Source organism: Myxocyprinus asiaticus, chromosome 22 (assembly GCF_019703515.2).
Source record: "Myxocyprinus asiaticus isolate MX2 ecotype Aquarium Trade chromosome 22, UBuf_Myxa_2, whole genome shotgun sequence".
NCBI lineage: Eukaryota > Metazoa > Chordata > Actinopteri > Cypriniformes > Catostomidae > Myxocyprinus > Myxocyprinus asiaticus.
Window position 1 is genome coordinate 1,320,001 of NC_059365.1, and position 20,000 is coordinate 1,340,000.

At 35.4% G+C, this 20,000-nt stretch overlaps 2 protein-coding genes across 8 annotated transcripts in view; one reads left to right on the plus strand and one right to left on the minus strand.

Annotated features, from left to right (window-relative positions):
* The window catches only part of nudt6 (nudix (nucleoside diphosphate linked moiety X)-type motif 6), a 930,254-nt gene extending 913,910 nt beyond the window's left edge, over positions 1-16,344 (plus strand). For 2 of the 7 annotated variants that reach the window (XM_051649399.1, XM_051649400.1), the window contains exons 3-7: positions 5,010-5,610; positions 5,712-5,779; positions 9,042-9,097; positions 14,169-14,223; positions 15,967-16,344. In XM_051649399.1, the coding sequence (XP_051505359.1) occupies positions 5,773-5,779; positions 9,042-9,097; positions 14,169-14,223; positions 15,967-16,340 (492 nt within the window). In that variant the 5' untranslated portion in view covers positions 5,010-5,610; positions 5,712-5,772 and the 3' untranslated portion in view covers positions 16,341-16,344. The other 5 variants (XM_051649403.1, XM_051649404.1, XM_051649401.1 and 2 more) reach the window with 5 other exon arrangements.
* A 3,287-nt stretch (positions 16,345-19,631) lies between these two features.
* The window catches only part of LOC127412776 (fibroblast growth factor 2-like), a 16,578-nt gene continuing 16,209 nt past the window's right edge, over positions 19,632-20,000 (minus strand). The window contains exon 3 of the mRNA XM_051649416.1: positions 19,632-19,819. Coding sequence (XP_051505376.1) covers positions 19,634-19,819 — 186 coding nt within the window. The 3' untranslated portion in view covers positions 19,632-19,633. The remainder of the gene's footprint in view (positions 19,820-20,000) is intronic.

Genomic DNA, 20,000 nt, shown 5'->3' on the forward strand with positions numbered 1-20,000 from the left:
CATTCTTTAATTTAGGGTACATTTAATGTCCATTGTTGATCATTATATATTTTCTAACAGTTTTATCCATTAAGGGAAAGCATCTTATAATATCACACAAATATTTTGTGCTCCCCATGTTTCATTTTGCGTGAAACTGCCATGATATTTCTTAGTTGACAGTTTTTGCATTGTCTGTTTTTTGAAGTGAGCGGGTCTTAAGTTCAAAATAATGAATAATTTTTTTTCAAGTCAACATGATCTATATATATATATATATATAATTTTTTATTCTAAACACTCCAGAAAAATACTTTTTTTTTTATTTTTTTTTTAGATTGAGTTTGACATTTTAATAAAGAAAATATCTTATTGTCCACAAAAGTTCTGTCAACTATGTTACTAAACAAACACCCCCCTGCAACTAAAAAATGGTGCATCCCAAAACCATGTGACCAGTGTCATGTGACGTCATTTTGTTTCTCAATATTTTAACTACAATAGCATATTGTCAAGGAGTATATAATTGACCATCAACTATGTTGCATACATTGTTATAGTTTGCAATATTTGTATGATCTTAGCTCAACTAAGTTGCCCCAATGTCAACCCTTTGGGTAACATAGTTGACATGACCCGACAGTGTCCACTGAAGACCATTGATGATAATTAATTAATTACTATAGATCAGTGTTTTGTCATAATTTAAGCCTGTATGTGTCAGAGGACACTGAGGGTGTGTGTGCCCTTGTGCATGTGTGTGCATGCATGCATGCATGTAAATCATGATAATTAGGGATTAAGGCACATTTAATTGATTTTACAAAATTAACTAGATATTGTTCCTTTGCAAGTTAAAACAGAGATCTTCTTATGTAAATGGTGTCATTGTATTGTGTGAAATAAGCAGGATATTTATTTTTCAACTATGTTACTTTCACTGTCAACTATGTTACCACTGATTTTTTTACATTTCAAATAACAAAAATGCTGCTTCTGATATCCTTCAAGGTATATTTTACATCCACAAAGGTTAGAGTTTTGGATAACATCTCTTAAAACTACCAAAATTATATTTAAGCCAGATTTATGATAAAACAATGTTACGGTCACTAGTGACCGTGCTGAAAATATCACATGAATATCTGCAAAAATATACAATTCTTACAATTATTTTACTGCATTACTGCACATATGGCAGAATAGACAAAATAACCCTTAATGAAGTGTGTTACTTGAAGTGTGGCATGTAATCCGTGTCTGTAATGCCATGCAGTTTGTGCGTAACATAGTTGACAAACTCACTAGGGAAAACATCCATCTAAACGGTGTTTAATGCTTAAGCTTTGCAACTAGTAGAAATGTTGCATCAAAGAAATATATGAACTTAAACCAATAAGTCTCTTTTATTGAGAAAGCACTTTGTTTTTGTACTTTTTTTTGTTGACATGAAGATGAAATGTATCACCAATTATAGAATGAGCCATATAGTGAACAAAAACAAAAGAAAGTTGTTAATGTCGATTTCCAGCTCTGATCATTCCCTCAAGCTTCTCCATGAGGTGCTTCATCCTGAACAGTGTTGGGTGTAATCTGATTACAAAGTAATCTAATTACTGTTTCAGTCAAAACGTAGTGTAATGCATTTCAGTTTAAATTCTTGTAATCTGATTACAGTGACTGACTTTCAGTTAAACGAATTACTTACGTCGCATGTATTTCTATAATAATATTATTTGTTTAGAATACATTTAAAACATGTATGTTCATATGTAAGTCTGCTTTTGTTGCTGTTTTTTAATTTCAACATATACTAACACATTTTTAAAATCAAAAGTTGTATATGTTAACTTTAGTTAATGCACTAGGAATTAACAATGGTAAAAATATTTTTATTAACCAAGATTAAAGGAATAGTACACCCAAAAATGACACCTTTAAGTCATCCCAGATGTGTATGTCTTTCCTTCTTCAGCAGAACCAAAGTGAAGATTTCTATAAGCACATTTCAGCTCTGTTTGTCCATACAATGCATGTAAACGGGTGCCATGACACTGCTGGCTGATTGACGGTCCAAAAGTCATATTTAGGCAGCATAAAAGTAATCCACACGGCTCCAGTTGATCAATTAATGTCTTCTGAAGCAAACCTGATGAGTGTTTGATGAGATGAGAAACTGCTGTGGTCTTTTTCCCTTTCACTTTTCATTTCTCGTTTTGATCATTCGCTTCCTTCCTTGTTATTTTCCTTTTCTAATTCGGTCGATAGCGCAGTCATTGTAGTTTGCGTCACTTTAGAAGCCCGATTATCATTTTCTTTCTGTTGTTCTTCGGCATGCATTGGAAGTGCCATTATTGCCTTGACTCAAATTACTCAAATTCCACTGAAGGAAGAAATTGTTTTTATTTTTTACTAATTATATCAAGAATATATTTCCTGACAGTGTTTGACACAAAGCCTATTTAACGGCACCAGTCTATGCTTAGCCTAAATGCTAGTCAATTGGTGTGCGTGGGCGCACGCGCGCGTGTCGGTGTCACAAGTGTCGGTTATGATGATGTGAAACTATGGCGGGGCAAATTATTTGTAATATTAATTTGATAAAAATAACAGCCTAATAATAATTTAATACATTAATGGGAAAACGAGCCAAATGTCGTCTTGACCGTCAAAGGCATCAGCGATTGGCGATCACTCTGACCATCGTCAATCCCCGAGATCGTCATCTATAATATATACTGTATCCATATTGTAACCATAGTTTTAATGTAGATCAACCATGGTTAATCTTGTGGTTACTAAAGTCTAGTTTTCCATGGTATTTGTAGTAAAATCAAAATAACCACAAAATTGTCGTTTTTGTTTTCCTGTATTATTACTATAATTTTACTTTGAATATCAAGGTTAAAATATAGTTACCGTAGTAAAACCATGGTACATTTATTGAGAGGGCTTGCAAAACTATTTCAGAAAAAACAATTCCCGCCCTGTCCTCTAAGGGGCGCCGTATTTTAGAAAGTAACTTCAAAGTAAAGAAATTATTAATGTGATTACTTTTGCATGAAGTAATCGGTAAAGTAATCTGATTACCATTTTAGAGAAGCAGCTTGTAATTTGTAGTGAACTACTATTTTGAAAACAAATATTGAAAATGGCATTTGATGTGTAAGAGTGTGCAGTATATCTGTAGTGTTTACTCATATAATTAAAATGATACATTTTATTAAGCGTCAGACTACATAGATAACCTGTTTATCTGTTTACGCTGGTACGTACATGTCTGTTACGACAGTCAACATATGCACGCGAGTTCAACTGGCAAGAAGCGTTCTGGGTCCGTTATCGCCCTGCAGGTATGACGATCATTTATTTAATTTTGATAAAGTATTCGTTACTGATGTGTGATTGTAGTAAAATATGTGAAATCTCACCAAATCTTCCTTACAGTGTTAACAAAGGCTGACAACTTTACGTAAAAAATATCAAAACCTGTTTTAAAATTTGACGTTTGAAAGAAGTATATTGTTAACAAAATACATTTATGTTATGTGTTTTCAGCGGTCCTAACTGATGTTAAAATACTTCTGATTACCTCAAAGTAATTCGGAGCAAATCTGGATGTGAATGAGTGCGAGATGATCTACAAAGGATCGTCGAAGCCGGAAAAAAAACAGTGAAAATGTAAATTATAACGCAAGATTTGTTTCATTATTTATGAACGTTAAATGCTTTAGCTAAATGTTTGATATAATTACCTTCCATTGTAAGGTAAGAATAATGTAGAAATAGTGAAGCTGACGCTTTATATTCTGGTTTGTACCGCTTGTCACTGTTATCGCCAGCTCGCGTCATTAGCGTTGCGTGTTTCAGATGCGTCATAAGACCGCTGTGTTCTGTTCCATTTCGCCGCGCTCCGTATCAGTTTTTGAACACGAATGCGTCCTGTGTGTACGTCTTGTTTAAAGCTATACTATGAAACTTTTTTTTTTGTTAAAAAAAACAACAAAATGTTATTAATGAGATCTTCTCCAAAATCCATCTTCCAAACCACGTCTTTACCCAAATACACTTTGATAAACCTGTCGGGACGGATTTCACAGGATACACAAACGTCATTCTCCAGTGCGCGTTCATGTCATATCCGTACACAGAGAAAATAAGCTCCGGCTACTGTAGCGCATGTGGGACTAGCGCGAAGCTGAACGTTTGTTGTCACAACGAACGAGAAAAATCGACCTTGCATCATTAAAAACGGCAAACCTCCGGGGAATCACTTTGTAAAAACAAAGAAACCCCGAACAGAGTCTACAAGCAAAAATGGAAAGCGACAGAGTTCGTAATAAAACCCGAATCAACATCGGCTTGGCTTTTCAGAGGTGGCGACAACACCGAGATCTGAAAGGATTTAAAAGCGACCCAGAGATGGCTTTTTTCTTACTCAACAGGTAAGATATTTTATTTATATGGTTTATGTATAGTTGTGTAATCACACACACACACACACACGCACGCGCGTGTGTGTATTTGTCTTTATAACAGCAATAATTTATATAATAAATCCTTTAGACCTAGGCTTGCCAAGGACATGTGAGTCTTGAAATTATGTTGATCACTGGTTGGTAACAATGACAATCTATAAATTAGTTACTGCCGTGGTCTATTTGGCCAGAATATCCTGCAGTTATAAAAACTTTACAACGTTTGACCTTATCAGACTAGCAATCGTTATGTCTAATGTTAACGAATGTTGCCTAACTTTAGTAACATAATTTATTTCAAAACATCAAGGTTTCCAAGGGGGACCTGGGTAGCTCAGCGAGTATTGACGCTGACTAGCACACCTGGAGTCACGAGTTCGAATCCAGGGCGTGCTGAGTGACTCCAGCCAGGTCTCCTAAGCAACCAAATTGGCCCGGTTGCTAGGGAGGTTAGAGTCACATGGGGTAACCTCCTCGTGGTCGTGATTAGTGGTTCTCGCTCTCAATGGGGCGTGTGGTAAGTTGTGCGTGGATCGTGGAGAGTAGCATGAGCTCTCCACATGCTGTGAGTCTCCACGGTGTCATGCACAACGAGTCACGTGATAACTCGGATTGACGGTCTCAGAAGTGGAGGCAACTGAGACCTGTCCGCGCCACCACGAGGACCTACTAAGTAGTGGGAATTGGGCATTCCAAATTGGGGAGAAAAGGGGATAAAAATAAAAAAACATCAATGTTTCCGATAAGTCAAAACAACAGCATAAGATATGGCACTTACCTGCTCAGATGGCATGTTTTCGGATATCCGTCTTTTCCATTCTTTCGTTATTTATTTGTGCGTTCGCTCTGATGAGATGTCCTGTATTCATGTGTACACCGGTGCCTCGAACCACATTCATCCGCGCAGAGGAGCAGAGCCAAACCACAACCAAAACAATGTTCTTAGAGGGTCAAAAGTTACATAGTGTAGCTTTAACGGTACATACCAGACTACAGAGCTTCACCTCTAGACTATTTTGTGCATATCATTCTAACCTGTTATCCCCTTTTTGATGTGCTGTGTTGTAACGTCTTATGTTTTTGATTAGATGTTGGGCTTTCCGCCACACTAATATGGACAAGATCGCAGATGGTGAATCTCATGGAAAAAAAGGTGATGTTATGAGGTGTTTTATTAACATGTCAAAAATACCATTCCTTGAATGCCTTAATGCATTCATCTTTAATTAATATTTACTTGTTGTGGTTCCCCAGACACACTGGACAGTCGTAAAGGAAATTAATATAGCGTATATGAGGGAAAAGGCACGGATGGATGATAGGTAATACTTTTCCTCTTTGTTTTTGTGTTTTTTAACAAGGGTTTTGAAAGGTAAACATTTTATACTAATCCAATATAAAGTTGATAACAGATAAGATGATGATCTAAGATCTAAAACATAAACCTTTGTGAATATAAAAACCTATCAGTGACATGCACAGACCGTAGCAGGAGATGGGGGAAGGATAAAAACGGGTAAATGAGAGTTGTATGTGATGTCGGAAAACCAGTCGAGTTTTATTCTTTTAATACACATACACTACAATACATAGAGCGGACTTTTTATCTGACCTGTTACTCTTCTGAGGCAACGCCACTTCAATGTTCCGGGACAAATTCCAAACTGCATTTTTGCTCCCTTGAAGGGCACGGCTGCGGGAAGGGGACACCCCTCGAAGCATGTTCCAGACGAACGTCTTTTCTCGAAGGCGCCCCTTCAGCACACTTTCTGTGCATGGCACTGAGACCTATTACCACCTAACCACACTGTTAGGATCTCATCTCGCACCATTGTTTTGATCTATTTTTCACAGTTGTCAGCAATACTGTCCTGTTTCTTAGCTTGTTTAATTCTCTGTTTTCTAGGTGTGACCGACTCAGCTGCTTGAGGACGTAACAGATTATGTCATCCATTATGAAAACATTCCCATAAATAAAATTATTCATTGGTAAAAATGGACTATTTGTGAGTTTGATTCTCCAAGAGGAAATCAAATCCTGCAGGATACCACCCAAATAGTTCCTGTAGAAAACTCCTGCACAACGTGTACGGTTTAACACTTGCCAGGTTATGCAGGATTTGAAATCTACCCAGTGCAGTATTCCTGCAGGGAATAAAGGTGTTGTAATGACCTGTTAGGCAATTCCTGCAGGATTCCTGTAGGTTTTTTTTTTACATTGATTCATTACATTGACGGGTTCTTTGAAAATAAAAATGTGCCATCCTCTTTCATGTGCTGTAAATAGTTACTAGTATTGTTTAGATTCGTTCAGGCTAGATAAAGACATTTCTCTGCTTCAGCAGCAGGTGACGCTGTTCACACTGATTCATATTAGACCACTGGACATGGACATGTTAGAACATGCCCAAATAGATGCCTGAGGATGATCCCAATCTGGCACCAATTGTGTCTGTGTGTGTGTGATTAAAGCGGAATGCTATGAGGGTGGAATCCTACGTTTGGAATATTCTAGCAATGAATCAGATCGGTTGAAGTTAACCAGATTTCCTTTCTGTACGTTTTCCAAACCAACTTCCTCTCTGTCTTTTTATTTAGACTTTGGTATTTATTAATTGTTAAACATTACTGGACCGTTCACAGCTGTAGCAGGAGTATCACTGTCTGTACTGGATGGATGTCTAGAAAGTAAAATCCAGTTAAAACATGTTTCACACTCTCACTAGAATTCTGTGTTTAATAGAATTCTGTGCTGGAAATGATGCTGATGGAAATTACATTTTAACCTTTTTCAAATAAAATGACCGACTCCTTTGTCTTGCTAAGACTAATTTCATAGATAACATTTTATGTGTCCAAAATACATATGATTAATTCATATTTTCACACAACAAATTTTGAAATGGTTTGAAAATTTGTATTTATTATTATAGTTCTAAACAGGTTTAATATATATATATATATATATATATATAATTTATTTATTTATTTATTTTTTAATAATGGATTTTCATAGTTTAACCCTTTAAGCTGCGGGCCTGTGAGAAAAAAACAATAATTGTCAAAATATTACTCTTCAATGCATGTAGGCATTATGACCAAAACTGAACAAGTGCTTTGAAATCTGCAGACAAATCAGAAGTGTTCAGTTTTGATTTATAATAAAAAAAAAAACTGCACTGTACATATTATTGCAATCAGTAAAAACATCAGACTGATCAAATAGTCATGTGTCATATGTTGTTGGAAAGCTCTCAAAGAGTAGAATACAATCAGCCTATTTGTGTTACTCACTGACGTATATGTCTTTGACAATGATCCTGGTGTTGCTTATATGCCACGTTTTCACTTATAACTTCATGAAACATAAACAGAATATAAAATCTCACATACCATTATTTAGAGGATTATCTTTCAAACGAGCCCAAACACAAGATAATCAGATGCATAGATCATTAGATAATCCACATGAAGCACAATGTTACACATGACCACCAGGAGATGGCGCCAAATACATGACACAGTCTCAATGATGACTCAAATGACACAGAATGAAACTCATTCTGTGAAATATCATTGCTAAAATCATGTCTGCGTGCTATACAAACCTTTAGTCATTGTTGTGTTTGCATGTGTAATTAGTTCTTATGTACAATTATTATGTTTTATTTGTTTGGAGATGTTTTTGGACACTATGATCAATTATGTTTGTAATGTTATAACTTTTGATTGCTTTGTCATATCAGCACAATTTTTCTCAGATACAGTTGACATGATTGGGAACAAAACAAAAGCAGTTTTTCGGAGCCACCTTATTTACACCCAGAGATATATAATGTCAAATCAGAAAAATAAGAAAAAAGGTCCATTTTTGGCTTAATTTTTTTTGTGTGTGTGTGATTTTTCAGCAGTTTCTTAGGCTCAGAATGTATCATAATATATATATATATCATTAAAAACTTTGTAAAGTTTTCCTTACAATGATACCAAACACTTTACCTTTTTTGACGAGTTATAAGCCTTTAATTTTGGGTATGCCACTGAAACAGGAAATCTTTATATTTGTATTTTTTTTTATAAACCTTCAGAGCTTAAAGGGTTAATATGAAAAGTCTGGGACAAGACTAAAACAGTCAAATCTATAGATAAAAGACATTTGAAAAGTACCAAAAAAAAAAAAAGGTTTCCAAGTCAGTTTTCATGAGACCTCCATTAAACAAGCAGAAAACATCTCTTTGTTTAATTAAAAATCAAAAATCAACCCCTTGGACATTAAAGTGCCCAAAGTTGAAGAAACACCCTAAAATATCAATAAAGAAAACATAGACCAATTTAATGAAACATGAAATGTTCGATTCACTTTATAGACATATTGACTCAATAATAATTAGCTTTTTGGTGTTTTAAGAGTTTTGGCATTTAAATTAAAATGCAGTATAGACAAACAGGCAGGTATTGGGTGAGGTGGGCATTAAACTAACCTATTATACTACAGAAATTCCCCCTCATTTGTTCATGTCTGTTATCTTTCTCTCTAATCATTATTTTGTGTGTAATCCTTTATCTTTGATGTCTTATTTTAAGGTGCTGTTGTGGATGAATCGAATGGTAAAGTTCTTGTTGTTCAGGACAGAAATAAGGTAAAGTTCAGAATCTCTCTCTTTAAACACTGACACAACTCATGCATCTCATATAAAGCTCTTCGCTGCTTAAAAACCTGAAATCATTTAAGGTTCAGGTAAGCATCCCTGTTATTTAGGGCCTGAGCTGCAAACAAACTCAATGCCACAATGAAGCTGTTATAGGAGAAAGCCACACTCGTCTGACCTTTCCTCCACAGCAAACAGCCGTCTTCACACTCATTCATGTAAACAGACTTTTCCTGAAACTCATTAGTGCACTGTGAGCTGCATGTGTAAAGTATTGCGTAGTCAGAGTCTTGGCATAAAAGTTAAGCGACCAACCACCAGTTCAGTTTGTTTTTGTGTGATGTGTAGAGGTGGGTTTATTTGATATACTAGATGATTACTCAATGATAGTGTGGAAATCAATTCATTCCAGTAACAGTGCGAATAATTGAGACAATCTCACAATTGTCTTCTAAATATTTCACAGACATAACTCAACTCTTCCACTCAAACAGTTCAGGTTATTTTGTTGACTTTCTACTTCAGCGTCTCTTAGAATTCTCGAATTCTCAATTTCAGTGTCCACTCTAAATGGAAATGTCATTTGAAAAGACTACATTTACACCTTTAATCCACATGAGCACTGTGTTTTCCTCTACCAAAAACTTTCGAAAATGCTCTGTCTATTTAGAAAGCAATGATGTTCGAAACCTAAACAGGTTAGTGTGGGCGTGGCATAATATGATTTAGCTTTGTTTACACCTCTCATCCACACTTTAGAATGCCGTTTTCCTCCACCTGACAAACGCACTCTCTTTGAAGTCGCTATAATGTGGTTCTCGCTCTCAGTGGGGCGCGTGGTGAGTTGTGCGTGGATGCCGCGGAGAATAGCGTGAAGGCTCCACACGTGCTAGGTCTCTGTAGTAACACACTCAATAAGCCACATGATAAGATGCGTGGATTGACGGTCTCAGACGCGGAGGCAACTGAGATTCGTCCTCCACCACCCGGATTGAGGCGAGTCACTACGCCACCATGAGCACTTAGAGCACATTGGGAATTGGGCATTCCAGATTGGGGAAAAAATGGATGTGGCCTAATATGTTTTTGCTTCACAACGCATTCATTTCGCTACGTTTACGCCTCTCATCACAATACAACGGCGCTTTCCTCCACCAAAAACGTTCAAAAACATTCTCTAGTACTGCATACTTTCGAAACACTCTCTAGTACCGCATACTTTCGAAACACTCTCTAGTACTGCATACTTTCGAAAACACTCTCTAGTACTGCATACTTTCGAAAACACTCTCTAGTACTGCATACTTTTGAAAACACTCTCTAGTACTGCATACTTTTGAAAACACTCTCTAGTACTGCATACTTTCGAAAACACTCTCTAGTACCGCATACTTTCGAAAACACTCTCTAGTACTGCATACTTTTAAAAACACTCTCTAGTACCGCATACTTTCGAAAACACTCTAGTACCGCATACTTTCGAAAACACTCTCTAGTACCGCATACTTTCGAAAACACTCTCTAGTACCGCTTACTTTCGAAAACACTCTCTAGTACCGCTTACTTTTGAAAACACTCTCTAGTACTGCATACTTTTGAAAACACTCTCTAGTACTGCATACTTTCGAAAACACTCTCTAGTACCGCATACTTTCGAAAACACTCTCTAGTACTGCATACTTTTAAAAACACTCTCTAGTACCGCATACTTTCGAAAACACTCTAGTACCGCATACTTTCGAAAACACTCTCTAGTACCGCATACTTTCGAAAACACTCTCTAGTACCGCTTACTTTCGAAAACACTCTCTAGTACCGCTTACTTTTAAAAACACTCTCTAGTACTGCATACTTTTAAAAACACTCTCTAGTACCGCATACTTTCGAAAACATTCTCTAGTACTGCATACTTTTAAAAACACTCTCTAGTACTGCATACTTTCGAAAACACTCTCTAGTACCGCATACTTTCGAAAACACTCTCTAGTACCGCTTACTTTCGAAAACACTCTCTAGTACTGCATACTTTTGAAAACACTCTAGTACTGCATACTTTTAAAAACACTCTCTAGTACTGCATACTTTTAAAAACACTCTCTAGTACTGCATACTTTTGAAAACACTCTCTAGTACTGCATACTTTGAAAAACACTTTCTAGTACTGCATACTTTTGAAAACACTCTCTAGTACTGGATACTTTGAAAAACACTCTCTAGTACTGCATACTTTTAAAAACACTCTCTAGTACTGGATACTTTGAAAAACACTCTCTAGTACTGCATACTTTTAAAAACACTCTCTAGTACTGCATACTTTTAAAAACACTCTCTAGTACTGCATACTTTTAAAAACACTCTCTAGTACTGCATACTTTGAAAAACACTCTCTAGTACTGCATACTTTTGAAAACACTCTCTAGTACTGGATACTTTTAAAAACACTCTCTAGTACTGCATACTTTTAAAAACACTCTCTAGTACTGCATACTTTTAAAAACACTCTCTAGTACTGCATACTTTCGAAAACACTCTCTAGTACTGCATACTTTTAAAAACACTCTCTAGTACTGCATACTTTTAAAAACACTCTCTAGTACTGCATACTTTTAAAAACACTCTCTAGTACTGCATACTTTTAAAAACACTCTCTAGTACTGCATACTTTGAAAAACACTCTCTAGTACTGCATACTTTTGAAAACACTCTCTAGTACTGGATACTTTTAAAAACACTCTCTAGTACTGCATACTTTTAAAAACACTCTCTAGTACTGCATACTTTTAAAAACACTCTCTAGTACTGCATACTTTCGAAAACACTCTCTAGTACTGCATACTTTTAAAAACACTCTCTAGTACTGCATACTTTCGAAAACACTTTCTAGTACTGCATACTTTTGAAAACACTCTCTAGTACTGCATACTTTTAAAAACACTCTCTAGTACTGCATACTTTTGAAAACACTCTCTAGTACTGCATACTTTTAAAAACACTCTCTAGTACTGCATACTTTCGAAAACACTCTCTAGTACTGCATACTTTTAAAAACACTCTCTAGTACTGGATACTTTGAAAACAACAATGCTAGAAAACTGAGTTTTCAAACTAAAACGAATTAGTGTGGACAAGGGCCGGACGATACATCGGATACCTACGATACAATCGCGATGATTTTGCTGACTATATAAAATTCAACAATATCGTGAATATCGCAATGATTTTAATGAGTCTTTTATTTGGCCATTAAGTTTCATAGAGTGCATCAGTAGACTAATTTCAAGAGGGCTGAATAATTAATCCAAAATAACATCAAAATGGTATATGATCATATGTGATTATTTAACTGCCAAAGGCTGCGATTAAAGACAGATAAACATGGTCAGAATTAACTGGCGACGCGTTCACCCGTGGGACTCGCGGAGGCTCATGTTTTTAAGCGCAGTACACCTGCATTGTGAAGTACTTCGTGCAATTTCAAACATTAGTAACTGCTATAAAGTTATTGTACAAATCTAGAAACGCAGAACAGTAAAGAAGAGTTTAACAGCGGTTCACAAGATGCGAAACTCATAACTGTCAATCAAACATTGCACTTCCTGTTTCATAATAAAAGCTCCTGGTGAAATAAACACGACTGCACTTACAGTGTCAAAATAAAAACCCCAGTTAAGGTAAAAATATATGATGGTAAATAAGATTTTTATTAAGCTTCCATGTATGATTGTCTGTTAAATATAAGTGCAAATTAATGAAAACAATTACATTTAGTGAAAAACTGAGGAAAATGCCATTTTTAAATAGATTTGTATTTAATACCTTTGAAATATTAATTCTGCTTGTCTACAGTGGCTGTTTAGATGAAATGATGCTTCCGCTGGTTGGAAAAAAAAACACTTTAATGCTATTTCAGAGCAAAAACATAATTATCGAGATATGTATCGAATATCCTCAATTTGCTGAAAAATATATAATTTCTGAAGCCATATCGCCCAGCCCTAGTGTGGACGTTATTTGAGGCTAAAAATACAGAAAACATCGGGGGGAGGGAATAGCTGGAAGTGTGTAGATTTGTGATCAGAATATCTGTCTACACAAAAGTAATAAATGCAAATTATTTTGCAGGCATAACTCATTAATTTTGCCATGTTTACGCCTCTCATCCACACTAGAATGGTGCTTTCCTCCACCAAAAATGGAGGCTTTCGAAAACGATGACCAAAAGCCTCTAAAGACCTTTTCCCACTAAAATAAACAGCTCTCTGTTCCACCTCCGTCTTGTTCCTCTGTCTTCGACGCAGGGCCTATTTTGGACGTCACTTACTGGTATGTTGAATTTGAGAGTTGGAGTTATTTATCTGAGCACTTCAGTGTGTTATTAAAAGTCAAACTCCCCTCTGAGAGGTTCATCGTCCATCGATGACGTATTTAATGTTTGTGGAAAAACAATGACGCATCACAGTGTGCTCTGATGCAATACTCAATGCCTTGCTTTGATTATGGCCATTATGGGATTATGGATACGTTTAAATCCGTACATTTCCATACTGCTGATGTGGGAGTTGGATTTATTGCAGATACGCCACAAACATACAAACGTAATTTCCCAAAACATCAGAATTGCTCTTTATTGATAACGGAGAAGTGTGTGGAAACAGTTCTCATGTGTGAAGTTTAATACAATTTTTATCAGCACTTATTTCAGATCATTTGTGCTCTGTTGAATATTTTCAAAACTACTTAAGTAAGAAAGAAAGTTTAATTTATAACCAGCAGCATTTTCTAGATTAACTCAAAATGACAAGACCGACTAATGGACATCACTAGTCCACCATCTCAAATCAAACCTTTAATCCAAGACAACAGTTACATGAAAATATGTGATGCTGAATGAATAGAGATAAATAATATACAGTACAGATCTGTGAGTGAAACTGAGTGGAACAAAAAAGATTGCAAAAATATAACAATATAACATGCCATTTCCATAAAAATACATTTCAGAGAAATGCCAAGTGTACTAAAATAACATGTACGCTTTAAAAATATCTCTTTCTTTTTCTAGACTAAGAATGCTTGGAAGTTTCCAGGTGGTCTGTCAGATCTTGGAGAAAACATTGGTAAGATTCAACTGCTGTTAATTTCATTGAAGAAAAAAAAAACTGAAATTATTCTAATTATTCCAAAGAAGAATTGTCTTGTAAATGTCTACAGTAAATATCACCTTTACCTGCTCCGAAAGTGCATTTATAACACGATCGTCTAAGATCTGAGACCCTCGACATATTCGGTTACAGAAATACTTCATTTATTTGTGTTAAAAATGAAATGTTCTTTCTGTCAGGAAACTTTCTATATAAATACAGTAACTGCTGGATTATTGTTTGATTCTGTCCTTAAATACATCACAATGCTATTTCGGAAAAATAAACATCAAAGCTTTTGTTTAAACAAAATTCTGTTAATTATATTGTGTACACAAGTGTGCGTGCTGAAAAAAGAAAATACATTGAATACATTGAAAAATATCATTGCAAGCAGCAATTACGGGGCCAAGCACACCAACGGCATGCAAGGAAATATTGACATCACTGATTATGACTTAGATATAGTAGAATTGCTCATATTATAATACAGTATAACTTTTGTCCAATAGGTGGCGCTGTCACCACATTTATGTGATGCTGATAGGGTGTGGTCACACCCACACACACCAAGTTTCGTGTCAATACAGCAAAGCGTTGCCGAGATACAGCCTCAGATGCTTTTTGGCATCTTGCCATCTAATTTGTTGGTGCACTATTCGAGAACTGTTTCATCTATATCGAAAAGTTTTTGATAACTTTTTGTCATGAGTGTCTCTAGATGATACATGACAAATTTTGTGCGAATCGGATATACAGCCTTGGAGGAGTTTGAAAAAGTGGGTTTTCAATTAAATTTAAAATAGTGGACAGGAAGTATGGCCAACCTTGGCAAATTTGGTATCAGCGTGTTCGGCATGACCCAAGGAATCTATAGAGAGCAGTGTCCAGACAATATGCCAAAATAATCAAACATTATAAGCATTTTTAAATATTTAATTATAACTTTTTGACCACTTAGGGGTGCTGTCCCCAAACTTTATAGGTACCCTCAGGGCATGTTGCTGATGATGCATACCAAGTTTTGTAACAATGCACCAATGCATTTGTAAAATACAGCATATAATGACAAAATTCAAAATGGCCAACACCCAATATGGCCGACATATGAAAATTGGGTACAGTCAACTCATCATGCCCCAAGGAACCTAAAGAGACCAGTCTCATAATTTTAGGTCAAACTATTCAGAAGTTATAAGCAGAAATAGCCATTTTTTATATATCCTGACCACTAGGTGGCGCTGTGCCGAAACGGCGCAGGTATCCTTAATTCATGATGGCTATACCATATACCAAGTTTTGTTTCAATACGCAAAAGCATTGCGAAGATACGGCCTCACGTCCATTTTGGCGTGCTCCCAATCGAATTCATTGATGCGTTATTCAAGAACGGTTTGGTCTATCAAAAAGCTTTTAATAACTTTTTGTTTTCAGTGTTCCTAGATGATACGTGCCAAATTTCGTGCAAATCGGACTTACAGTCTAGGAAGAGTTCGAAAAAGTATTTTTTTTGGGAAAATTTTAAATGCCGGAAAATCTAGTCGGCCATCTTCGGTGCTTTGCCTCTAACAAGTCTTACTATGTTTCACAGTTTTGCTTCTCAAGTCAATTAATTTGGATGTTTAGATATTTTTACTGGAAAACGAGAGAAAATACTGATTAAGACAATACTTTTTATTTTTTTATTTAATTGTTTTCTAACTGTGTATTTAATTTCAGGCGTGACAGCTGTTCGGGAGGTTTTCGAGGAAACTGGGGTCCGATCTGAATTCCGATCTCTCCTGAGTATTCGTCAGCAGCACAATCATCCCGGAGCATTTGGTATGTCCGATATGTACCTGATCTGCAGACTCAGTCCGCTTTCGTTCGACATCAACTTCTGCACTCAGGAATGTCTGCGCTGTGAATGGCTGGATTTAGCTGAACTCGTCAAGACCAGCGAGACGACGCCGATCACAAGTCGTATCGCAAAAATTCTACTGTATGGTTTGGAAAAGGGCTTTCACAACATCGACCTCACAATGGAGGAGCTGCCGGCGGTGTATTCTGGCATGTTCTATCAACTCTACCACAGACGGCTGCCAGAGTCGTGAGAGATGTTGTAAATGTAATTGAACCCTTTACACTCTTAACACTAAAGGTTCCAGTGGAAACCAAAAAACGGTTTTACAGTTGGATAGCATAAGAGAAACAAGTTACACAAGGTGAAACTGTCAAGAACATGCCAGGGTAAAATTTCACCCCAAAATCAATGGAAAAATTGAAGAATTTGGATTTTGCATAAAAAAAATTAATAATAATTAAGCCTATTTTTAGGACTGTTTCGATTGTTCACATTGTCACATTTGTTTTTAATGCTAATTAAACACATTTCCCCAAAATTAAAATCAACTAATTTTGAATATGTGGAAATGTGCTTAATCGTCATGAAAATAATATCACGTTTTATTTAGGCAACATATACAGTAAATTATTATTATTATTATTATTATTATTATTTATATAATTGTCATTAAATTTGGGAAAAATATGTCCTAGACATTTCTTTTGCGTTTCACCCATTAACTTTTAATTCTCTAGTTCTTTTGAAAAGCATCTATGTACTGATGTACAGAGCTTATTTTCTGCCAATTTTAAATTAATAATTAAAATGAAAAAATGAAAATAAACAGATTAACTATTTCATTACCTTTCGGATACATGCTGTATTCCTCTTATTAAAATAAGATCCTCAGCATGGTAAATGCTTTAGGTCTTCCACATTTCTTTTGTTTAATTACTATTATTAAATTGATTAATTTTAATAACGGCAAATAATTGACAAATAAAAGTGAAAAATAAAAGATATGAAAGATATGAAAGTGTTTTTCATAAGAAGTTTCCTGTGGAAATGAAATGGTTAATGGGGTTTTAGTTTCATTTTCGTTTTTATCATTGTATTTATTTATTACAAATTGGCAGAAAATAAGTGCCACGCTGATGCTTTAACCCTTTAAGCTCTGAAGGTGTTTTTAAAGATTTCCTGTTTCAGTGGCATACCCAAAATTAAAGGCTTATAACTCGAAAAAATAAAATAAAAAAATAGGGTCAAGTGTTTGGTATCATTGTAAAGAAAACTTTTCAAATTTTTTAATGATATAGTTTATGATACATCCTGAGACTCTAAGCCTAAGAAACTGCTGAAAAATAACAAAAAAAATTTAACTTTTTTTTTTATTATTATTTTTCTTATTTGACATTATATATCTCTGGGTGTAAATAAAACTCCTTTTGTTTTGTTCCCAGTCATGTCAACTGTAATTTTGTGTTGATACGACAAAGCAATCAAAAGTTATAGCATTACAAATATAATTTATTATAGTGTACAAAAATGTCTCCAAACAAATAAAACATAATAATGGTACATAAGAACTAATTACACATGTAAACACAACAATGACTAAAGGTTTGCATAGCATGCAGACATGATTTTAGTAATGAGATTTCACAGAATGAGTTTCATTCTGTGTCATTTGAGTCATCATTGAGTCTGTGTCATGTATTTGGCGCCATCTCCTGGTGGTCATATGTAACATTGTGCTTCATGTGGATTATCTAATGATCTATGCATCTGATTACCTTGTGTGTGGGCTCGTTTGAAAGATAATCACCTCCTCCCTGTTCCGTTTATTTTTTGTGACGTTATAAGTGAAAATGCGGCATATAAGCAACACCAACATAATTGTCAAAGACATATATTTAGCTATTACTCGCTATATTTTAAAACAAATAAGCTGGTTGTATTCTACTCTTTAAGATCTTTCCAACAACATATGACACATGGCTATTTGATCAGATTGATGTTTTTACTGATGACAAAAATATATACAGTGCAATTGTTTTGATAAATTATCAAAACTGAACACTTCTGATTTGTCTGCAAATTTCAAAGCACTTGTTCAGTTTTGGTCATAATGTCTACATGCATTGGAAAGTAGAGCTTCTAAGCTTTCAAACGATACCTATTTTGTGTTGGTCAAGACTATTGTTATTAATATTTCAACAATATTTTTTTTTTTATTTCTTGGTAAAAGAACCTAGAATGACACATCAAGAGATTTTTAAGAAGTGTTTCTTCATAAAAAGTCGTTTCTCAGAGCCACTGAAGAACCTTTATTTTAAGAGTGTATGAAACCGAATGAGGGTCAAATGTAAGATTTGGTTCTTAAGGGGCCAGTATCAGTTTCTGACATATTATGGTATGATATCTACCTCCAACAAAGTACCTACGTAAATGCATCTGCCTTGAAGTACGGTCCTTTTGTATCCATGAAAACTGTTCTTTGAAGCGCACAAAAACTGAATTCTTGAATGTACACTACCAGTCCTAGAGTTTGAACACATCTACTCAATCTTCATCATTAAAACTATGAAAAAACACAAATGGAAGTCTAGGAATTTATATAGTAATTAGAAAAATGTGAAACAAATATAATAACATACATCTTCACAATTTATATTAACAAAAGTAATTTATGCATAATGGTTCTTAAAATCATGAGAAACATAAATTCAGTCTTTTCCAAACTTTTTCCAAACATGAACATAAATTAATGTCCAAACTTTTGACTGATTGTGTACCTGTAAAAATTAAAAACTGTTACAAACTGTTGTTTGGCAAATGTATCTAAACTGACTTTTCTCAGCCAAGATGATAAATGAAAAAGTGAATAAAGTTCAATGAAAACATTCATGATGTACTAAGCATCCCTTCATTAATGCAACAAAATGTGTTTACAAAATCCCTTTGTTTCTATAAAATACACAATATAGATATACCTACAAGTATATAAGCCTTTTGCATAAAGAATAAAAACCTCTAAGGAGCAGCATTAAATAAACTCACATTTTGTGGCTGTTCTAACATTCCTGTGAGATCTGGAACCTTCTCCTTAGAACAAAAACCGCAGTCACAAATTCAAGAAAGTGCTCTGGTCTAAAAGTGATAGCAGCTGAATTCTTCAAAACAACCCTACTGCCCTTTGTGGAATAATGTATTTTGGAAAGTTGGGTCTGAAGTCATATTGGTGGGATTTGTTCTTGACGTCGGTATTGACGAAACCGTGGAGTCTCTTCAGTGGATGTTGCTGATATATGAACAAATGGTCTCCAAGTACTGTTTTGGAAATGTTCCTAGATATAGCTGTTGAAGGAGAACGTTTCCACGGCATGTTTCCCAAGATTGGGGTCTTACTGAAAAATCTGCACTTTAAAAAATGGCTTTGAGCAATCCAGATGACCTTTAACCTTTTCAGGTGTGTTTTCGATGAGCAAATTTTGGTTTGTCAGGTTTGTTAGAAGTGCGTGTACGTCAGTGAGCTGTCAGCCTTAAAACAGCATCTTGCAATCAGCATTTGGCAGACATGGGTAGGAAAAGAATGGCCTTCTGGCCCGGGCCGGTCTTAGAACCGCTCTTATACTGGCCTGTTCTCTTCAAAGCCACGTACCAGTCCGGGTATTTCCGGGATCTGTAGGTGTTGTAATTGTTCGACTCCAAGTGTTCGAAGAAATAACATTCATCTGTTGCTCTTCTCTGAAAGAGAAAGAGAAAGAGAGAGAGATTTAATCACTAAACACATTAATACTGTAGCTCTTATTGTGGGAAAGTCCAAAAATCAGAGACCAAAAGTGCGCCTTGTGCATCAGTTTAAAAAAGTCCTTAGAGGACAAAAATGTCCAAGTCAAAAAACTGCCAAAATAATATTATATATTAA